Genomic DNA, 22,569 nt, shown 5'->3' with positions numbered 1-22,569 from the left:
AGTGAAAGCCTCTCTTATCAAGCACCGCGCTGATGGGGAAGAGAAAATGTTTCCAAACCTCCTTCCCCATGCTCTAGCATATATTTTAAGTGAGCACTTAAAGGAAGATTAACCAGAATGGATGACTTATTTCCTGAAGTGCACTATTTACGCCGACCGCTGTGCTCTGTATGCTTGAACAGGGATTTCTGTTGAAGGGGGAACCGGCGTGCCCCTCTCCCTGCCTCTGGGCACGGCTCGGTTCTCGCCGTTCTGGGGCTCCCAGTGGAGACCCACAGCCACGCAGGAAAGACTACGGTGGGAGAAAGACTGACCGCTCAATACTCCCTGCCTTCGAAACCAAATCCAGCCCCGCTTCCAAAAAATCAATCCTTTGTGTGTCCAAATTTCTTATTTCCAAACAATGCTGTGGTTTCCACCGTGCTCTCCCACCCTACTCATACAAACGTCCACGACGCTGACGCCGACCTCTTCTACTTGGACATGAAGCCACTGTTGCGCTGCCAACCGAAAAAACCCAGCTTATGCTGATGGACGGCATCTCATCTCACCCCACCGGTTCCCTGCTCTTCCCTCTCTCCGTAAATGCCGCGCCGTTTGCCTTATACGAGCTGTGAGGGGCCGCAGATTTTGTCCTTCAAGCACTACTTCAGCAACTGGGAATCCTACTTTACAGCGGCAAATTCTTTAGCAGAGAGTAACGCAAAGACGTGGAAATATTTATCATTAAGAAAAGGACAGACAGCAGGAACCATTCCCCGAGATGCAGAAGGAGGAGAGCCTCTTCCTGATTACATATCACTATCCATAGCCTATATATTACGAAAACTGCATGTGATCAAGCACCAAACACTCAAGGAGCAGCCATTAGGCAATGCGATTATATTTTTCAAGCTTAGATATGTACAGAAATATGTTTTACTATCATATAGTATATGATATGAAAAAATTGGCACTTGTGTGACTTCAGCATTAGACCGTCTGCACAGCTTTTAAAGACTCCTACGGTGCCTATTTTTTTATAAATTTAAGCAGGATCCTGGAGAGATTTGTTTGGCCTTTTTCATTTTAAGAGCTATGTATTCCAAATCACTTCCCCCACATTTTCTCTAAATGCTAAAATCTGACATCATTTCACTGTAAAAGCCTGGCCATTTTTCTGCAAACACAAACAGTTTAGACAAGCCCTTTTAACGGCTATTTCATTTTCCTTTTTGAGAGGTACTGCTTTATTACTGACTTTTGCAGTAAAAAAACAATGTGCCCCCATTAACTAGTAAAGCGTATACATTAAATCTTCAATTGCTATTTTGGTAAAGAAGCTAACATGCATTATTGATGATTAAGGATTTCATACCTTCAGCTTTCCCTTTCTTTCCCGAAGCTCTCTGCCACTGTATTATGCGCAATAGCAGACGGTTCGTACCACCTGGGAACAGTATTTCTCTCCTGGACAAGGTCACGTTTGGACTAGATGGATTTTCACTTTTGCCACACCTGAACAAGCGCATGTGAATGATGGACTAGCAAAATTTTCGAGTGCCCACATTTATCTTGGGACTCCTGTTAGCTCCCCACGGCATGAATGCCGCCACACTTACTCAATGGCTTTGGTAAGCTTTTTTTTCTTCTTTAAGCTCCCTTTTCCTCAAAGAAACCTAAAGTCTTTCTAAGGTGCAACGTTTGCTTTATCTCTGAGACCCAAGGAGGACAGCGCTCCCTGAAGAGAAAAAAAATCCAAAATGTATTCACGCAAAACCAGCACAGCTAAGACCATGAGCTAAATCTTTGGTCTGCTTTGTTTTCAGTAACATTTTAACATCAATGTACAAATGGAGGGTGGAAATAAAACAAAACCTTCAAGGCAGCGGGGAAAACTGTTCCTGGCTCCACATATAATTCAACCATGAAAACAACAATATTCAAAACATCTGCAGGAGTCCCAAGGACAGGCTGCCAAAGCGCAACGCCTGCCAGGCGATCGCGTCCACGTCGTGACTCCAGCGAGAAGCCTCATCTCAGGATAAAGCATTTTTGATGCAGCGTAGGGGCAATGCCTACCGCCACGGCTTGTCCGAGTCTACCTCCTCGATACCCCTTCATCGGGGGAAAGGAGACGGACGTCCGAAGGACAGAGGAAAAAGGTCAGATGCTTCTTCAATCTCCAGCACCTCTGTGTTATAAAGACCCATTTTAGAGAAATTTACCTTCAGGAGGTGTTTCTCGAGAGGTCAGGCATACAGATGAAGCTGTTTTGTGCCATGCACGACCAGCAAAGTGAATGAGATCTCCACCTTTCTGTAGGTGAGCCTTAATTCACGTGTCTTAACAGACAGCACCAGAAACATACACACACCGAACTGAAGATACACGTCAAAACATGCTGAACTCCTATGAGGATGGCTCCTTTTTAGGAAAAACATGACCTCAGCAAGTTGTAAACGCCAGGGATGGACCCTTTATTTTTGGCTGATTTGAACACAGCATCTCACTACGTATTCATTTACTCCCTTGGAGAAGAAAGCTAGAGTGGTTCACCTCGATCCTTATATTAAATCCCCTTTCCAAAATGCAACATTGCACAAGACTGTATGTGCCAGAGTCTTTCAGGGGTTTCTCTTGCCTGCCTCGCTTCTGGCACCACAGCCAAGACTTTCCGAAGAAAGCACAGAGAGGAATTAACAATTAAGGACTAATAAAAACTCCTTCTAAAACACTCACCGCAGTACCCTGTATTTCAGGGGAACAGCACCACACATCTTTGTACCGTCACAAGGAGGCAGCAAATACCCACAAAAGCTATAAAATCACTAAGGAAATATATTTTCCCCCTTGCACTACCTCCCCTTGGCAGCACTCGGGGAGGAATAAAAGGCAGCGCTTGCTTGCTGGGCTGCAGTCCATCACCTGCTGGAAGAGCCCTGGGGGTAGAGTGAAGTCAAGATCTATCTGCTGGGTTTACTCAGCCTAAACCATCCTGAAATAAGTTAAAAAGACCTATCCTCACATCAGTAGCTTTAAAGAAGCTTGTTGGGTTTTTTTTCCCCCATACCTTCTCTTGGAAAGCAACTGTGTAAATATGGAAGCAGTGGAAAGAAACAGCTGCGTGGAACGAGAGCCGTGTTGGAAAACGATTTGGAGTAAATGTCTATGGTTAGCAGAGTCCTGGTCAAATGCCACGCTCTGCCCTGCTTTCTCCCGAACAGCCTCAGCGATCTTTCTGCCAACTATGAATATCCACCCGTTTCCAAATGGCTTTAAAAATAAGCCTTCGCTGCAGGACTTGCTTTACCTTCTCTTTCTGTTTCTTTCTCCTCCAAAAATAATAGCCCACCAAGAGCCTCCTTCATCCCCAAAATCCACATTGTTCATTCAACTCACCCCTCTACATCTCCCCCCACCTCAAACAAGGCTTTTGTATCGTTTTTTCCTCATCCAGCTCTCTGAAAAGAAGGTAGAGGGGACAGAAAAGTTCTTGGGCTTGTAACATCCCAGCGCAGTCTCGCGAATGTCACGTACAGGCGAAGCAGCACATCCAGTAGCTGTACCTCAACGATCAGCTGCTGGAATTCCATTTTCCTAAGGCCAATGATGAGTCCAGTTTGAAAAAAAAAAAAAAAAGGAAACCAGAAAACTCAGACAGGAAGGAAAAAGAGCCACCTGGAGACTTCTAACACCCCCGGAGAGTTTTTCACCCCAGGGAAATTTGAACACGACGCCTCACCGGGGTCAGGTTCTACCAAACGCAGCTTTCGTTGGTCTATACAAGTTATAAAAGTTTATACTTATGCAGCATAAGTCTTGCAATACTGGGAGAAGTTACATTTACATTTTATGGACAATATTCTATTTGATAAATAGCTTAATTAAGTAATTCTTAATTATTTACTAGCTTATCTAAGTACAATAAATGAGCAACATGGTTGTAAGTAATCTCCCCTCAGCTGGCCTTAACACGTGCATTAATAGTTAGCTCGTAAGCCTTCGGTGCTCTTTATAACACGGGGTATTCCCACCCTGACACAAAAATCTGAACTTAAAACACCTCATCTGGTTTTATTCTGTACTCTAAGCTCCTTTTCATAGCAGAAAGGATATCCTCTCCGCTCGAGGTATCCTTAAAACTCTTCAAGCAAGTACTTTCATTTTTAAATGGCTGGAAAACTTCATCAGCACTTTGATATGATGCATTCTCACAAGGAGAGAAGAAAATCCATCTGGCGTATTAGGGCCCAATTATTAAACTCTCCTACAATGTTTATCAACATCAGAATTGCTAGTAAAAAATGGCAGTTTTAAATGCCAAAATATACAGCAGCTTCAATACTAATATGCTTTAACATATATAGGTCACTTAATAATTTCAGAAAGCACTGCAATGATTACTAGAAACGCATCCCAAATTATTTTGATGAATTGGAAGCTATTTAAGTGCTATTTAAAAGTACATTTTAATATGCTGGAGAGTTATAGGACACATTTTTAAGTACTCGATGCATTAAACCTCAAAATAATTGGAACAAGTACATAACGCTGAAGCAGTGCACTGGGTTTGCACAGTTGGCCTTTGCCAAACAGCTATCTGCAGCCAACAGCAAACCAACAGATCTGATGTACAGATTAATGACCTTATCTTTCCGCTGAAGACGGCACTGAGGTTTAACGAGCCACAACCCATCGTGTTTGCGGCAGTTGGTACTATTTTTCTTTTGTGTCTGTTTTAAAAATCTACTTACTGGCTAGCACGACCAATCTGACACCCTGTAAAACGGTGGCAGCTTCCATAAACACAAGATCAGTCTAGCTAGAGGTCTGAGGTCTTTTGGGAAAGCAGGTATTAATGTGTGTGTTTGGTTGGGTTTTTTTATTTTGTTTTGCTTTTTAGGGTTCAGATTTGCAAGTCCTTCTGTGCTATCACAAAAGGCGTAACATCAAATAAAGGGAAGAAGTTGTCTTGCAGGTCTAGAAGATGGAGCTTTAAGTAAACACAGCAAAATCATGGGGCACGTGATGAAACTGGAATGGAAATCAGCATTATTTTGACCTGTAATTTGAAGGTTTTTCCCTCATACTATTTTCAGGCAGGAGAACAAGCTACTCCGAAGGCAGGGACATCCGAGCAGGCTGTAGCTGTGAGCGGGCCCAGGGACCAAGCATGGCGTTGGCCCAGTAGACTCCTTCCACTGCCAGTTCTCCTCTTCTGTAGTCTCTGCACTAACCCGGTCATCTTGTCAGGTCAACTCATGAGAAATACCCAAATGAGTTACAGTCGGCGATCCGCGGAGAGCTATACGGCTGACCCTAAAGCGGACACCTACGTCTGGCAACTGAACCGCTCTTTGGTGTCCATCACCTCCACGGACTAGGAGAAGAACTCCAACAACACACACAGAAACCTAAATTAAGGTATCAAAGCTATAAATTAAATCCCACTCAATAAAGGTTTAAAAACCCAAGTGCTTATATCACACCCCAAACCACTACGTTGTCACAGGAGACTTTAGAGGCCAAAAGCACAGATGAGCAGAGATAACGATGGGACTAATTAATGGAGAAGAGACCAAATGGCCTCACTGTTCTGGTCCACATGTGACCATTGTGGAGGGAGAAGGAAGGAGTGATGAGGACAACATGGGAAGAAGGAAGTCATGGATGCTGATACTGTTAAAATTCATCTTGTTAGAACTAGTGTGAAGATATTCCCAAGCTCTTCCTTTTCCTCAAAAAAATAAAGGGGGGGTGCAGGGAGGCAATTCAGACTGTATTTTAGGCACATAGTTAGTACTGCCATTTATACTGCAGTAAGAAATTATTTAATAAGCAAAAAAAGAATAAATAAAATATCTGCAGCACAGCTCCAGATTTGAATTATTGCAACAGGCCAGTCCCACCTACTGAAAACGCTGGGCAAATGCTGACAGCCAGGAAATATAATATACAGCACATTAAACCATCTGCCTGACTCTTGTATGCAGACAAATACCTCTCCCTCTAAAGTCTTCCTGAGGAACAAGTCCAATTATTTGCACCAAACTAAAATTACGCTCTCTGATATTCAGACCTTTGTAGAGGCACATAAGGTTGCATATGCCACCATGAAAACACAAAACCGGCAACTTTTGTTCTGTTTGTGAAATACACCCGTTTCTCTAACAATCACTGTAAGACTATGACGGGACTAGAGAGAATCAGTGTTGAACACCCCTAGAAGGATGTTTCAAGGGCAGATATGAAAGATGAGACATAGAGCAGGCAAGAAATGGGGTGAACTGTGCATGTGAGGTCACAGAAGTGCAGTAGAAGACATCAGAGGTCTATGGTAAATCAGTGTAACAAAGCTCCTAGACCAGAACTGTAGAATCATAGAATGGTTTGGGTTGGAAGGGACCTTTAAAGGTCACCTAGTCTGACCCCTCTGCAGTGAGCAGGGACATCTTCAACTCGATCAGGATGCTCAGAGCCCCGTCCAGCCTGACCTTGAATTATTCCCGGGATGGGGCATCGACCACCTCTCTGGGCAACCTGCGCCAGTGCCTCACCACCCTCATTGTAAAACATTTCTTCCTTACATCTAGTCTGAGTCTACCCTCTTTCAGTTTAAAACCATCACCCCTTGTCCTATTGCAACAGGCCCTACTAAAAGGTCTGTCTCCATCTTCCTTGTAAGCCCCCTTTAAGTATTCAAAGGCCACAATAAGATTTTCCCGGAACCTTCTCCAGGCTAAAGGTGATTATAGTTAACAAAGCCTGAGAGAAAAACGGATTATACCCATTCACACTCTCACACCCACAAATGCCAAACGTTTTGGCCAGCTGGTTTGGCCAACGTCACTTGCACCCCACACAGAGCTCAAGGGATGCTGGTTGTCGGGTCCTCACCACATCTCCTGGTCTTTCCTAAAGACAGCAAACCTGGTTTATAGGTCTTTTATACCCTGTAAGGCTCAACAGCATCCTTGGCAGGACCATTTGGCTTCAGTTTCGTCCACTTCACGCTTCTGATCTTTTAGGCAAGTCTGTTGGTCAATACCTCCCTCTCCTCATTTTGAGTTTCTTAGGGCTGCTGCACTAGGAAAAGGAACGGCAGCGGCGATGTGCTGCGACCTTGCTGCCACCCTCCTAGTTTTGGAGCAAGAGGTCTCCTCCTGACTAGTTGCAGGGCTACCAGCATGATCCTCGACTGTTTTACAGCCAACTGCGTCGCCAGTTTGAATACAAGCCGTGCTTTCAACTCTTGTTCTGCTGTTTCTTACACATCCTTATTTCATTCGAACCATTCTTAATAGGCCTCTTATAAATCTCTACAGAACTGGCCAATAAAGCAGAGAAGAAATACAGGTGCACTTTTTAAAAAAAAAAAATAAAAGAGAGAAAAAGGATCATTGGTGAGCAATATGAGTTTAGAAGGGCAAATATTCAAAATAATAAATATTTTCACGTCATCTGTATGCAAAAGTACACTGGTGAGAAATACGTATTACAGATAGGTGTGGTGGCATGCATGGATTTTTTGGAAGACAAGGAAGCACAGATGCTAATAAAGATGTTTACTAGATACTGTCAAAATAGCTCAAACTACCTGCTGAAAGACAACCGCAAGATCTGTAAATTAAAGAGCTATGTTATGAAAAGCAGAGGAGGAAACAGAAAAAAAACCCCGCAGTTTGCTTGCAATTCATTTAGCTTTGCAAAGGTTAACAACGGTTAGAATATCATTTCTCCCATGGCTCCAATTATAATTCAATATTAATGATCCCGTAACTTCACTGTTCTACCCAACCTTTACCCACTGACATTTTCTTAGCTTAAAATAAAACGTTAACGCGTTGCAAAATAAAATAAAGGTAACGTACAGTCACGCACCTGACTTCATGCTGAACACCGACTCCAGAAGGAGCTCCGAAAGTCTAACAGCACCTCGAAATGTGAGGCGCACCCCCCTCTGACCCCCAGTAGCCCAGCTCTTAAATGAAATGGAAATCAAATCCAGCAGTCACGTCTCGTACCGCTCCGCGCTGCCTGATGTTGTTAAAATGCACGGCCAGGTTCCTGGCTTCTCTGGAACATTGTGTGCCTCAAATAGTCAGTCCAGCCTGCGATACCCCATAAATTCAGCAGTGCTGGAGTCTGGCAACCCAGCTTGCACTCCAGTGCCCGTTGGAGGGACTGACTTGACCTAAATCATCACCAACGTCAGCAGCGAAACCGAAAATCTAAAGCCCGTTTCCCTGTAGGTTCTCCGGGCAGCCCAAGGCAGAGCTGTTTCTTCCAGCAGCAGGGCAGAAGCCCATGTTGAGGATGGGGTTACAATGAAATGGAGAAGGTGCCTTCTAGAAGATGGAAACGTGCCACGACGTCACCAGCACAGAAAAACTTCCAAAATTGCCTGCAGAATGGCAAAATGAAGCAAGACCCTTGAACGTGCTAGCAGAAAGCCATTCTAAACATCCATTTGCCAGAACAAGGTCTCTTTTTGTGTCCATTACGCTCAAAGAATTGATAAGTATCTCAGTTTTCGAGTCGGAGGTGGCCTGTATCTCAAAGGTGGTTTTACCAACTGCCTTTAGGTTTTGCAGAAAGCATTTTCATTGCTTCTACTTAGTGTGCAAATTTTCAGCCAACTGTATCTCATTAACATCACAGGGGGCTATCAGATATTACTTATTTATGGTCTAACTTGGATTCAACTGTAATTATGAAATGCACCCTCGAGCATTAAAAATGCAAGCGTTTCAATAGCTTCCCCTACAAAGAGAAGAGATGAATCGTGCTGTTCTAATACACTGGTTATTTAGTGAGTTATAGTGACTGTAAAATATACTGGGAGAGGAACTTAGCAGTAGTTACAGTTAAAGAATCGAAGAATTTTTAATGCATTATAAATGCTTAGTTAGAAAACACCAATAAACTGTCTTCTCCCAAATACGCACGTTCTTATTCCTCTGGCACGTTAGGACGTTAAATAATATTGCAGCATTACTTCTCAAGGAGATCTATGCGATAGCAGGGAGGGAGGGAAGGAAAATCACTGTTGACTATCTTCCACCTGCCTAACTTCTGGACATGTATTTTTGGCTACACGTGCTCACTGAGATACATAATGCGCATATCTTCTGCTTCAAACTGCGATTCTCTCCCAGGAATGGAACTGGAGGAATCACTCACATTGAAGAGTTTTGAACTCTCGTCCGCAGGTGGGTCTGGGTCTGTAAAGAACTAATGGATAGTTTTTAAAGCGAGGATTGATCTCATGCCATTAAAACTAAGGAACCAACTGCTTCCCTCTTCATTCTCCTTACAAGTAATTAGCCTGCCACAAAGATTTTTTATGGAAGACCTTGACTGTGATGGATTCAGCAGAACAAATGCTGAAGTCTGATCCAGGAGTAAACACTTACTCCGTACCAATGGAAGCAAGGTGGTGCTTCAAGCCTGCTTTTTACCTGGGATTGCGTTAAAGCACACTCCACTCTGTAAAAGCTATGTACTAAAAAAAAAAATAATAAATAATGATATAAACCACTTGTCTGAAGGACCCATCTGGAGCTCCTTGCTTTAATTAAATTTAGCATGAAATCTAAAGCAAGATATTATTCCCACTGCTCATTTTAAAGTGGGCATAATATTGCCTACTTTAAAACAGGTTGTAAGATCTGGAGTACTGTTTACTCCATGTATAGCCCTCCCGGGGGAGTTCTCCTTATTGATCAAGTATTGGTTTATATTTGTGGAATACTAACAGTTCCTAAAATAGAGGGTAACGCACTAGATTTTGAAACCTTAAAAGAGATGGCCTGCTATGCTTTGGGAAACATTTAACCTCTTTGTTAGGGTTAGACTTTTTTGGAGGAAGGAAGAATAAACAAGTATTGAAATTGCTTCTGTTGTTTCCAACTCCTAGGGAATCATTAATTCACTTCACACTAAGAAATGAACTCTGCCAAGCAGTTCACGAAGGACAGAAGGCTATTTGGCTCCAATTGTGTTGAAACGTATGTTTGCATTTCACTTGACAGATTTTCAGAGTTCAGTTTAAAACCAAAAGGTGCCACCTAAAGAGTTTGAAATTAGTCCATGCTTAACTCTTTGCAAAATCACTTCCTTAATTTATGATTCATGTCTGACTACGTGTGAATATCTGCAATTTCTCTAAGTCATACATTATTTGTGTGATGTAGTAACTCAGATGATGTCTTCTATGCCATTTTAAAAGTAACTTCTCCATTTCAAAAAGCCTCCCCCACCCCCCAGCCTCCCTTTCCCTTCATGCACAGGACAAGACAGATTTGCTAAGATGGGCAGACAATTTTCTTGACATATGTCCTAATTAAATACTTCAAACATAGCAGAGATTTCCATTTTTTAGGCTGTGATGTTAAGCAGGACATTCAGTTAAAAAAAAAAAACCCCAAACAACAGAAACCCAAACACTATACTGAAAATCACACCCCAAAGATCTTTCCTAAAGAAGAAACATTTAGGTGTCTTAAATGAAAAGTACCTGAAAAATGTCACAAAGAACTGTACCAGGTCCATAAAGTTGCTGTGTTGTGAGAATGCAATCTGCAAAAGAAAAGCAAATGCTTTCTATTACTTACTGAAAAGAAAATTCATGTTTAAGATGCATTGCTGCTGGGATCAACAAATTACAATGAAATACGTCTTCACTTCAGTCAATTAACATTTTTGAACACTGTTTTGAAAAAGCACTGAAATATTCTGAGGCAAAAGAAAACAGACTATTAACTTCACATTATTTTGAAATCACATATCCGAAAAATGAATCTAAACAGGTAACATCTCTCCCAACAATATTCAAGGAATAGCCTTCAGTGCACATTAACTACCTTGGAGAAAACGCTAGTTCAAAAAGTCAGAATACAGAAGTTTCACAGAGCTAAAAATAGAGCATCTTTAATTACTGCATACACAGCAACCCAAAGTACCACATTTAAAAGCTCAAAATGCATGCTCCTATTCAAGCAATATTTGTACATCACAATCTCCTTGAATAAGTAACTTACACCAAGAGCAGCAAAAAGGCATGAAACACAGAAGATAATAGATACTGTAAAAACAGCTATGGCATTCATCTGAACTCGCTTTCCTGCAATCCACTCAAACTGCAAAGAAAAGTGAAAAACAACCGAGTGTTTTGGACAAAAAACAGAGGGAAGAAGCGAACAGGAAATTGGGAGGTGGTTAGAGGCAAAAGGAAAGATTAGGGAGCCTGGTTAAAAATAACAAAGCGGAGGGGAGGCAAGCCAACAGCAAGGCAACTTCGGCAATGTTCGGGATCAGAAGTTCTTTCCAGGTACCTCCTATTTCCTCTGACTATCAATCTCAGCACCACAACGGCATATTAACTCTTTCATGAAGTAACTGAATTTATTTCAAAACTCAACTGCAATCTGCACTTGCAAGAGCTTTCCATGGATATTAAATTCACTTAAAGTGTCATCTGTCGGGTTTTTTCCCTTAATAAACTGCGTGTTATGGTACCATTAGCATAAACACAAATGCCTCCTCCCAGCAATAGTTGCATTCCAAAAATCATGAATATATGCAAAATGAGTTATCGCTTGGATTTCTGTTGCTCTAGAATACCTTCTGTTATCATATTTGCTTTAAATATCCATTGTAACTTGGTACAGAAGCTGGCCAAAATAATTTTCTTATAAATATGTTGAAATGCTCTTAAGTTGAAGTCCTTTACCGTGCATAACTTCTCTTTTGCTGGAAAGCTAACTCAAAACCTGCAGACCAGATGCTTGCGACCTCAGTATTACTGCCTACAAAAGACAAGAAAACACACCGTTTCTGGCTGATTTTTTCCTTATAAATTGCTTCCCAATAAGTTTCTGATTAGAAAAAGAGAGTGAGTATGATTTCACTTTTTATTTTAAAACTCGGTGCATGGCAACTGGGGTGGTTTTATATTTGCATAACTATTCTGGCATTTCTTCAAGGCAAAGAATTTTCTTACTAAAATATCACATCCCAAAATACAAACGTGTAATACATCCAGTATATAGAAACACGAACTGAGAATAACTATGATGCTGACTAACTATAAAAGATGCATTTGAAAGCAAAGACCTTATTATGTATCAACAGCTTACGTTTAAAAATCCTTCTGCAAAAACCCCAAAATTTAAAGCACAAAGAAATCACCAAGGGGCCAGTCCTCTGCAGACGATCATTAGGACCAGTTTCTGTGATGGAAACCAAAGCTCGCTCCAAGTAGAAAAAGAAACAACTATCTGCTAATTTTGAAAAGGGACAGATTCTACAAAAGATTAACGAGACCGCAAACTAATCTCTGAACTGTTACCAGAGAAGGGCTTCTCATTTTTGGATAATAAAAGTGTAGGAAACAAATAAAACAGAGAAGGAAAATTGGGTTTGTTTCACACAAAAGCACTAGAAATGCTTTACCAGTGGTGGTTCTTCTGCCTACCTGGTGGAGTTCTTCTCTTGCAAAGACCAACTGGGGATCTGTACCTCATACACAGATTAAAAAAAAAACCTAGGTTGGTTTCTGCAATTTACTTCTCACAAGCTGAAAACACTTTATGCTATTAAACCTGACCAATCTGTGTCACAGGCAATTTAGTATCATAATTGTTAATGGTTTGCTTACTTAGAGCTTAATTTCCCCTAATATAATCTGTTCCTAGGACTTAATTAATTCAGTTACACAGAAAGTTTGGTTAGAAATAGCTGTTAAAAGCAGACTGTTCATTCTGGATATAGGAAAAATATGACACAAATTTCTTAGCAGTATAGATTTTTAATTAAGTTTAAATGACAGTAGAAGATTCATTTATCCATTCTCAAAACCTAATTTTGTACCAAAGGAAGAAGCAGTGTAACCGCAGGAAACCCCCGTGTATCTCATGCTGGGGACTGGGAGAGCCTCCGTCAGGTACAGAGCAGAACTTCAGCTCAGCTGCAAAATCAACTGCCACTTCCACAACATACGTGTCCTTCAGAGATGTTTTATATTATGTTCTTATGAATAATGCAGTATCCTTCAGTAGTTAGGATTAAAACAGATCAGAAAATTAATTACATTCATTCCAGAGATTATTATAAAGCTTGTGTTTATCTGATCTGAAAAGGTACCTGAAAAAGCACACCAATCACGCTTTTCCTAATGCCACACCGTTTGAAGTATCCAAAAAATGTGGCTGCTTTCCAGATAAACAAAAACAGCTAGCTATATGGACTGATAAAAATGTATAATTAAGAGCTTTACTTTCTTTATCATTTGATTAGCATAAAATATGAAGCCAAGAACAAAATATGGCTACCTCTAACCAGCCAGAAACATCTCAAAAGTGCACCAGTTGTGAAATCAGTACACACACATTTCAAAGAAGTTAATGGCAAAGTACTTAGCCACAAAATATTCCGAGTAAAGGAAAAGCAATTTGAACTCAATTGACATTTCAGTAACAGTTGGTATTTCAAACCCAACATACTTCTGGAGTTAAACTACAGCCTGTGACTGATATAAATTTTGACAAACAAATTGGGACGATTACATACCAGGAATTGGTTTGCATTAGTACCTGAGTTTGTGCTTCAGGAGAAAAGAAACTTGAGAATAATTTCAGGAGAGTAATTTTGTACAAAAAATGGGTCCAGCTGACTCTCAGTCAGCTTCTTAGTTTGAAACAAGTTCACCTTAAGCCTGTAAATGCAATCATATCTAAAGTTAATTAAGGCTCCATTCTTTTGATTTACATGTGCTTTGAACTCATTAAAAAGTACTTGAATTTCACATACCACTAAGAAAAATTAGTATCACCAACCCAATAAGAAATTCTACAGAAGTATTTTTTTTTTTTCATTAAATACAGCAAGAAACAAATCTAGTAACTCCTCTCACTTACGTGTAATAAACAGATTTACAGATAAATCACCACAACGTAACTCCTTCCATTTGTGCTGGAAGTCACTGTTATTTTGGAGATACTGAAGCCAAACTATTAGCCACAATGGGGATGGGACAAATCTCTCTCCAAACCCAAATAATTTCTAATGTTATACGTAATATTAGTATTCCTAATCTAAACTTGTTAACTGAAGAACTGCTAATGTACTGAAGAACATTTCAAGCATGGCATTTTCATAACATAATTTGATACATTTGGGGCATCTAAATGCTTGAGAAAACACAAACACACACAGAAGACATCGTTTCTACAACTTCTCTTTCCCTGCTAACAATTCAGGATTACTACATGCCGTATTTTTGCCTTTCTCCACTACTATATAAAGTGACTCAATTTCCATCAGTGCTGCCTTTTCTTTCCAACCCTACTTCATATATTAGGGATGAGAAAAAAAGGGAAATTGGAAATGATATTTTGAAGAGGACACACTCCTAGAATAGAATTGTAAAAGGGAGAAAAATAAGTCTAATTAACTTATGAAACCAGAGAAGTACAACAGAGACGGCGCACCGTGAAGAAGCCTACTGGAGTTTGGTGCTTGCTGTGATTTCAGAAGAAATCAAAAGGTCCCTACTGCTAGATCCATTAACCTCACCTAGCAGGTGGGAGAACACTACAGCACTCGTGTTTTGAAAGTCTACGGGACCACACAGCACTGAAACCCACAGAAATTAAGAGATTTCAGGCTGCTTTGCTTCTTATTTAAATACAGCTCCAGCACCAAAGTTAACGAACAAAAAAGCACCATGTAAGACAAAGGCTAGAAGCTCCAAGGGCTTCCAAAGAGATGAAGCCAACAGCCAAACAAGCAGCAGATGACATTTACGTACGTCTTCTTCTACTGCCACCTTAGCACCTCCAGTGTCTCTTTTTTATTTATTTTTTTTATACGGCTAGAGGCAAGGATTCAACCTGACCTTGGAGAATACAGACAACAGTAACAGGATGCCGCGGCCTGAATGCTGAGTGCCTGCACTTCTGTCAAAGGACCAGCTGAAAAACAAATGGTTTTTAAGTATTCCTGAGCAACGCCAAAGTCATCAAAACATTCATTTTGCCCTCTGTGATAGTGATGGGGGGGGAGACTGCTCTTCTGCTCCAGAGAAACATCGTTTCCCGTTTCAGTTCTCCTTTAAACACAAATACAACATGCTCTTAGCGAAGCACGTGGCAAAAAAACACATATTGTTCTTGGTGCTCTCTACTCAACAGGAGCAGCCAGCCAACTCCAAGAGCCTCAGTGGCGAGGTTTCAGGAAAAACCTTAAAAAAAAAATAAAAAAATCCAGCTCCTCCACCTAAAAGTTGGTCTCGGCTCTGCCACGTGCCGCTGCTGCTGGTGCACGTGTTCTGTGAACTTCTTTTAATGAGCCAAGGCAAGTCGTTAAGCCAGCAGAGAGCCAACAGTAGGAACGCAGGGCTTTTTGCTGGTATTTTTGAGCTGACCCTGCTCACCGAGGGATGAGGCAAACTCAGCAGCAACCCAAGGGAGGAGCAGGGCAAGATGACCCTTTTCAGGCAGGTGGCTCTCAAATCGTCTCCGCCATGTTAGCTCCCAGGATAACTTTTTGGAAAGAAGCATCTGTGCACCTCTGCGGATGAGATTTATGGGATTCCGACACAGATAAAGACATCTAAATACAGGAACACGGAGGTATATGCCTATCGCCCCTTTACGCTCAATGAAAACCTCATCTGCGATTCAGTCGGCCAGTGTAGGTGTCTAGTAGAGGACTACCTGAAGAGTTCCACATCTAGGTCTCCATCTACAAGGGGACCTTAAACACCCGAGGCACATGAAGAAAACTATTTGTAGACTCCTACATTTAGACGGTTTTAATTTCCACGCTGCATCCTTGCCCTCGGTTTCAGGGATGTACCAGAAGCTCCATTCGTTGCCTAAATAGGGGTAACCTATCGCCATCCTTCTGCCCTAAAACATCTCCCCTGGCCTCCAGCTGCTGCTCCAGAAGGGCAGGAGTCTCCAAGAAGTCCTACATCCTACCTGTCATCCTCACGGCACTACACGGCCACATTCGGGCATCGACTATCACACCGCACTCCTGGACCGAACGCAGCCAAGTTTGCGGTAAGGCACACCGACACTGGACCAGATGTTGAGCAACAGAAAAGAAGTGGCTACTGATTTATTAAATCTACTTTCAGTGTCAAGAAGCGCAGAGAGACTGGAAACTGGGTCAGCATGCCCCAGTGCTAAAAGCTTAGATGATTCAGTGAAAAAGATGGAAAAACTCAAATCCAGGATTCAAGCTTACAAGAACCACTTTGCCTCCCACTTGCAAAACTCTCTGATGTGGTAGTAAGCTTAAAAGCAGACCTTAATTTTTCTAAGTGTGAGCCAGAGTGGCAAAGCGTAGGAAAAGATCACGCTATAAGCCTGATAAGCAGGTTAAACAGCCTGCAACCCTGTTCTCCCTACCCCAAAATACAAATCCGCAAACTCGACTAGGATGAATCAGATAAATTCAGGCTTTAGGAGCCTTGAAACACAACTAAATCCAGTCAGAAACCTGACCAACATGTCCCAGCACTAGGATATCAGTACAGAGGGAATGTCTCATTATTATAATTATTTCTACCTTTCAGATCGGGCCACGGTGTAAACCACAAAGTACGGAAGAGCAGGCTAAGTCAAGACCGCCCGTCCTCTGCGTTAACACTGTGTATCACACCGGGAAAGAATAAGCTCATTAATACCTGCTCTTTCTTTACTTCTTTGCATTATGGTAGATCTTGGAGACAATGAACGTGGGCTACCACCTCACAACATGTTAGAGAACAAAAACATTATAATTGTTATCTAGGTATAAAAGGTAATAGGCAAATGCAGTAGGATGATCGATTGCAGAAAGAAACTACGATCTTCTTTAAAATAACCTAACAAATCCCGTTCTAACTGTTGGTGCTCTGGAAGGAGAACATATAACAGCTTTGTTTTGGGAGCCTTGCGTCACAGTATCCTACAAACCAGTTTCTTTTTGCGTGCAAAGGGATCAGTTGCCCTCCGTCCATCTTCACCTGGAAAAGGGTTGATTAGCATTACACCCTGTCTCAGTCAAGACCCAAACCATTTGCATTCAGATATACCAAGTACGGTTTGGCAATTTAACAAATGGGTAATGGAAGACAAATTTCAGTGAATGAAGACATTTGACAATGAAATGTGGATGCTAAATCTCCAAAAGGGAAAAGAAGCATTACAACTCCTTGCCTCTGTGCAGGGTTAATGCTCGGTTAAGCACAGAACAAGACACCTACTCTGGAAAAAAAAAAGAAAAAAAAAAGAGGAAAAAAAAAAAAGTATTTGCATCCCTAAGGGAACCAAGGGAAGCTTATTTTAGACCATCATTTCACCACCATTTTAACCCTCCCATACCTGCAGCTGGTGCCCAAGTGTGCATCCATTCTCTCCCTTTAACCATTTGTTCCCGTATTTTCCCGTTACCCAGCAAGAACGTACAACGTATTTGCAGCTGTATAGACAATCAGATCCCACAACCCACTGCAGCTGAAAACTAATCTTTGCTGAGCCAGCTTTCAAGGTGGATCCATACGGCGGTCACGGTCACTGCACCACTGTGCGATGTGATGCCACACCACGGAGGCGGGAGGACGCTCCCTTTCAGAGGCACCACGGATCTATTTTAAATAAAAAGCAAGAGTCCATCCAAATGTTGAGGTTAGGGAGAAAACTTCAGCTGACTTGGCCCCTGTTAAGTCTTCAAAAGCTGCGAAAACAACCTGTTCCACAGGGAAAGATTCTCTAGATGGAAAAGTGAAACCCTAAGTTTGAGAGAAGGAAGGGTCTTACAGCAATTAATTGTAACTTGAAAAACTGACACACACCAAGAATGAAGTGGAGCATGATTCAGAGGTGGGAGATCCCAGAGAGTTTTCAGACACCTGATGGTGTGGCCATCAGAAGGAAAAGTTGTGATGCTCAACAGAAAGCTTGACAAATTTGAGTAAGGGATAACCATCCATAGGTGCAACACCAGCTGATCTGACAGCTACAGGTCCAGGAGAGGCGGATCACAGAAAGCAGAGAAGTCCCAGACGTTAGTCCAGATTGATCTGTTCCTGCTTGCATTAAAAGAATTACTCCTTGCTCATCAGAATCTAAAAAAAAAACCAATTTGCACCCAAGCACATTCAACAGACTGCTGCTTGATATTTTGTAGAAGAAAAACTTCTGGCCAACTTGGTGCAGCTGAAGAGGTTCACACGCTCAGATTTACATTCTACAACAAGTAAAAATAAAATCTCCACTAAAATTTGATTTTCACACCTACTACTACGAGCCACGTTGCTCCTGTGTGAAGGACCAATGAAAGAGATAAATGACTTACTCCTCACTTGCTGCAATATTAACTAAGCCATTGAGCTTTATGGCACAAACACTTGATACTGTGCAAATATAAAAACTAGTTCACTTCCGAACTTATACCGAGATGGAAATCGATTTATATTCCAATACTGTGCTGCCTTACTGCAGTAGTCACAAATTGTCACTTTTCAGCTAATTGGCTGCAGTCAGCAGTTGGCTCAGAAATGCCAATTATATATGCTTTGTCTCCCCATGTGAACTCGCGGATTGCTGTGCAGAGCAAACACGGGCATAGCTGCCTCTAAATTAAAAATAGTGCTTAAAATTTAGTCCCCCATTTCTCTGCATCAGAAAAATTACCACACAAATCTGACAAACGGGCAGTATTTGTTCAATAAACAGCCAGGTGTTGAATAGTGATGCTCATCTAAATTTCAAGTGCGCTAGCAATGTTCTGGAAAGTCCCATAATTGGAACAGCAATCTCAGATCGGACCTCGCACACCGACTCATTACAGTAACACCACTACCAAATGCCACAAGAAACCTGAGGCAGGGCCAGAAAAAACTCAGTTCTTCTGAACGTCAGGCAAATACCTTAAAACTAAAGCTCATCCGTTCCCATAGACCTCTGCCGCAACCACTCTCTATCCTGTCTGGATGCTGAAGGTGGCAATGGTCATGCAAGAGAAGATTGGTATGGTAACTGGAGGCTATCGTACCGATTTTGCAGGACAGAAAAATAAATAAAACCCCAAAAATTTAAAAACGAACAATTTTTTTTTAAAATGAACAAAATTTTTAAAAACCTGAACACATTTTTTTTAAAAAATGAACATTTTGTTTTTAAAAATGAACAAAAATTTTAGAAGTCCCAACTCTTCTCTCAACCAGGAGCTAAGCAGCCTCCAAGGAGGGTTAGAGAAGGAATTCACACCTACAATTCTGCCCCAGAAGTGCAAAGTGCAACTTCACAGGCTGATCTACGAGACGGTGGCTTTCCACCCAAGTCCTGTGTTTTGCATTACAGCACCGAAGCCATCCTTGCAGATGACTCCGTAGGCACAGCAGCCAAGATGAAACTGAAAATTCAGGTAGCAACTTCTAAAATAACCTCAGCAAAAAAACCCCTTGGCTTTGTAAAGTTTCAGGGAACGCTCAGCGCAGAGGCAGCATTCAGGAGGATGAGAAGTAGATCCAACAAGCCGAGATGGCCAAGTTATCGTGAAAACCTCAATACGGTGGATTTCCACGGGGAAAAGGACCTCTAAAGGTGCATTTCAACTCCCCCAAGCTTTGGGTACGATCTCTCCCCAAAGCAGAGAGCACAGTACACAAATACTTCTGCCTCATTTGGGTTCTTGCAAATAACTGAACCAGTTGTTCACTTGTTTCTACTTATTGATGTTGAATTCTGGTGAATTTGTACATAACTCACTCTTAAGACTAAAGTTAAAAATGGTGTATTTCACGATAATGGCAATTAAATTCAGGCAAATTACTATCATCAACTGCAGACAAAGACTAACAACATTAATCACTTCTAGCAGTAAACAGAACCACAGACTTCAGTTATAGAAAAGAAACTCCTCTAAACTATTTTAAGGGTTTTGAAACAGAATTGAACAGTCAAGGATCTCCCAACCTCGCATACTACTTGAAGGCAAAAATCTTTACATACTGGTAGCCTCTCAAAACCTAGGTATTGGTAAGGTGTGCAGCTGAAGACTTTTGAATTCAAATTTTATGCTTGGAATTCAAAAGGAAAAGGATTAAGAAAAAAGAACGATAGAAGAGATGTTGTCACATTGCTGCTGACCCCAACCAACTCACTTCCAAAGCGCTTCTTTTTGTTCAAGAAAGGATTTCTTGTTGCTTACAAGCTCTTGTCCGTGTCTATCTTGAAGACCAACGTACAGGTTTGGAAGAAGTCACCTGAAAAGGGATTCTTGGAGCAATCCTGTATGTTGCCTATTTTAATTCTACAACCTCTAAGCAACAGTACCTTCTCAAGCACAGCACAAAAACTTTATGCCATTTCTACTTTAAACATTTAACTAAAGGAAAAAAGGCTCTTTGCTAGAAGGTCTTGCTTAGTAAAATCAAATGCAGGTAAGGAATTCACTCCTTTAAGAGGAACTCAGCTGAGAAAAACAATGCAATAAAATCCCTCATTAAAAAAAAATATCAAATAAATGCACATTTTCCACTGCTCGGTTTAAAAGCAACAAGTTCAAAAATAGGAGACTTCTTGAAAACCTATATAAAATACCAACCCTTAAACTGGACCTCAGATGTGTTTACGCTGCAAAGCTGTTTCGAGTTATCTTGAATTTGGCAGCAGGGATACTGCACTCGTGTGTCAGCCTGAACGCCTGACGGGTGGCAGGCGGCTCGTAGGGGAATCGGGTACCGCTGGCAGAGCCCGGCACCCCAAAACAAGTCCCAGCAGCAAAGCTCGGCTCGTTCACAAAGCCCTAACCGGTTTGCTCGTGCCACAGAAAGGAGAAAAGAGGTTACAGCCTGCAGCTGAGAATCACAGTTTACAGAGGGAGTTTTCTTGCCACCGTATGAGTCTTAAGAGAAAAACGCTGACGTGTTCCTTCTTTTGAATGGATTTGGATTTATACGCGACTGCAAGCATTATTCTGGAGACAAGGCAGTTTTGAGCTACTTCGGAAAAAAAAAAAAATTGTTAAAAAATAAAAACGCTGAAACTAGACACAGAAACGCTCCACTCTTCCCAGTGGCAAGTCCTCAAATACCTCCCTCCGGTATCAGCCGCTGCTGCGTGGATGCATTTGTGAAGGATCCCGTTCCTTGGCTTCGTGCCGAGCAGAGCTCTGACACCATCTGCGTGCAGGCTAAGTTACATTCGTCAGCATACCAACTATTTCTGGAGAATTTCAACGTGGAAAATATTAAAACTTTAGCACACAACAGCTCAAACACTCTCTCGGACCCTGAAAATCCAGCAAAAAGATGAGCTTTACAGTCTACAACCGCTTGCGTGCCAAAAGCTTAAAAAGAATAAAAGTTGTTTTCCTAAAGAGTTTGCTATGTAAGTACAGAGGGAAGAATCATGAATAAAAAAGAATAAAGTAGCTAAATACGTATTAGCAATTTTTTTTTTTCTTAGGCTGCAAAATAGCTGACAGATGGAAATGGGCAAAACCTTATGTCTCACATCAGTTCTGACCAGACAAAACACTGGAAATATGTGCAACACAGAGCTTAGTGTTGCAGTGGTTATTAGTGGAGAAAAAGCTCTGCCTCCCTCTCCAAGGAAGCCGTGATTTCTAAGGATCATATGGGATGAGACATTTAAAACATTTATTGATCTGTATCACAAAAGGTTTGCAATATGCCAGCCGTGGAAGTCCCTACAGAAATTCTGAGGATTTTACATCCTTAGCAAAATAAAGTAGTAAAATATGTATATATAGGTATTATATATATAAACTATATATATCATTCAAAGTAAAATAAGTATATATATATAGATAACCAAATAAAAATACCTTTAGTGACAACAGCATTTCTCACATTATTACACAATACCAAAGCCACACACTGTTTCAAACCTGGTGTCACGTTACTATGTGAAGTGGCAGTAATAAAAAAAAAAAAAAAAAAACAACAAAAAACCAAAACCAAACTTACTTTCAAGAAACTACCTATTTGCAGGGGAAAAAAAAAGATAGAATAACCAAAAACTCGTGCAATAATTGAAAGTTCCAGCCATTTTAGGATTTTCTTTATACGATGCACTTGCATAGTTACAAAATAAAATGCTGGGAACATTAACAAATATATTTTTCTCCACTGCATACTCATGAGCTGGAGAACTGGCAGCCTGATCTGTGTTTCCAACATAAAACCAGAGGAAAAACATCAGGTACTGTGGAAGGAAACGTTATGTTGTGGAGCACAGGGTATGCGAGCTCATGTAAGGGCTGATCAAAGGGCCGCCTCATTATGCAGTATCAATAACAGTTTTGAAAGCTGTGAAGTCAGAAATCATAGACTGGGCTGTTTTACTCATCAAGGTTTTATTTGTTGAGAGCCTCAGCTATGATTCTGTGTTACAGAAATATTAACATGAAAAAATAACACTGCTGGAGAGTGAAGAAGGAGCGACCTATACATAAACTCGTCTATTAGCATTAAAAAAGGACAGGTAGTCACTATCTATTGCTTAAGGCCTTCTAGAACATGTGTTTTAACATTTTGTCATGAAGAACTTCCCAGTAAAAAAC

The 22,569-nt window shown here is 41.2% G+C and overlaps 1 protein-coding gene across 3 annotated transcripts in view; it reads right to left on the bottom strand.

Annotated features, from left to right (window-relative positions):
• The window catches only part of ATRN (attractin), a 154,215-nt gene that overhangs the window by 33,146 nt on the left and 98,500 nt on the right, over positions 1-22,569 (bottom strand). For all 3 annotated transcript variants that reach the window (XR_007504779.1, XR_007504780.1, XM_049792702.1), the window contains exon 25: positions 10,502-10,563. Coding sequence is in view for 1 of the 3 variants with exons in the window: in XM_049792702.1 (XP_049648659.1) it covers positions 10,502-10,563 (62 nt within the window). In the remaining 2 variants the exon portion in view is untranslated. The remainder of the gene's footprint in view (positions 1-10,501; positions 10,564-22,569) is intronic.

The sequence above is a fragment of the Accipiter gentilis genome, chromosome 3 (assembly GCF_929443795.1).
Source record: "Accipiter gentilis chromosome 3, bAccGen1.1, whole genome shotgun sequence".
Lineage (NCBI taxonomy): Eukaryota > Metazoa > Chordata > Aves > Accipitriformes > Accipitridae > Astur > Astur gentilis.
This window is presented reverse-complemented; position numbering and strand designations above follow the sequence as displayed.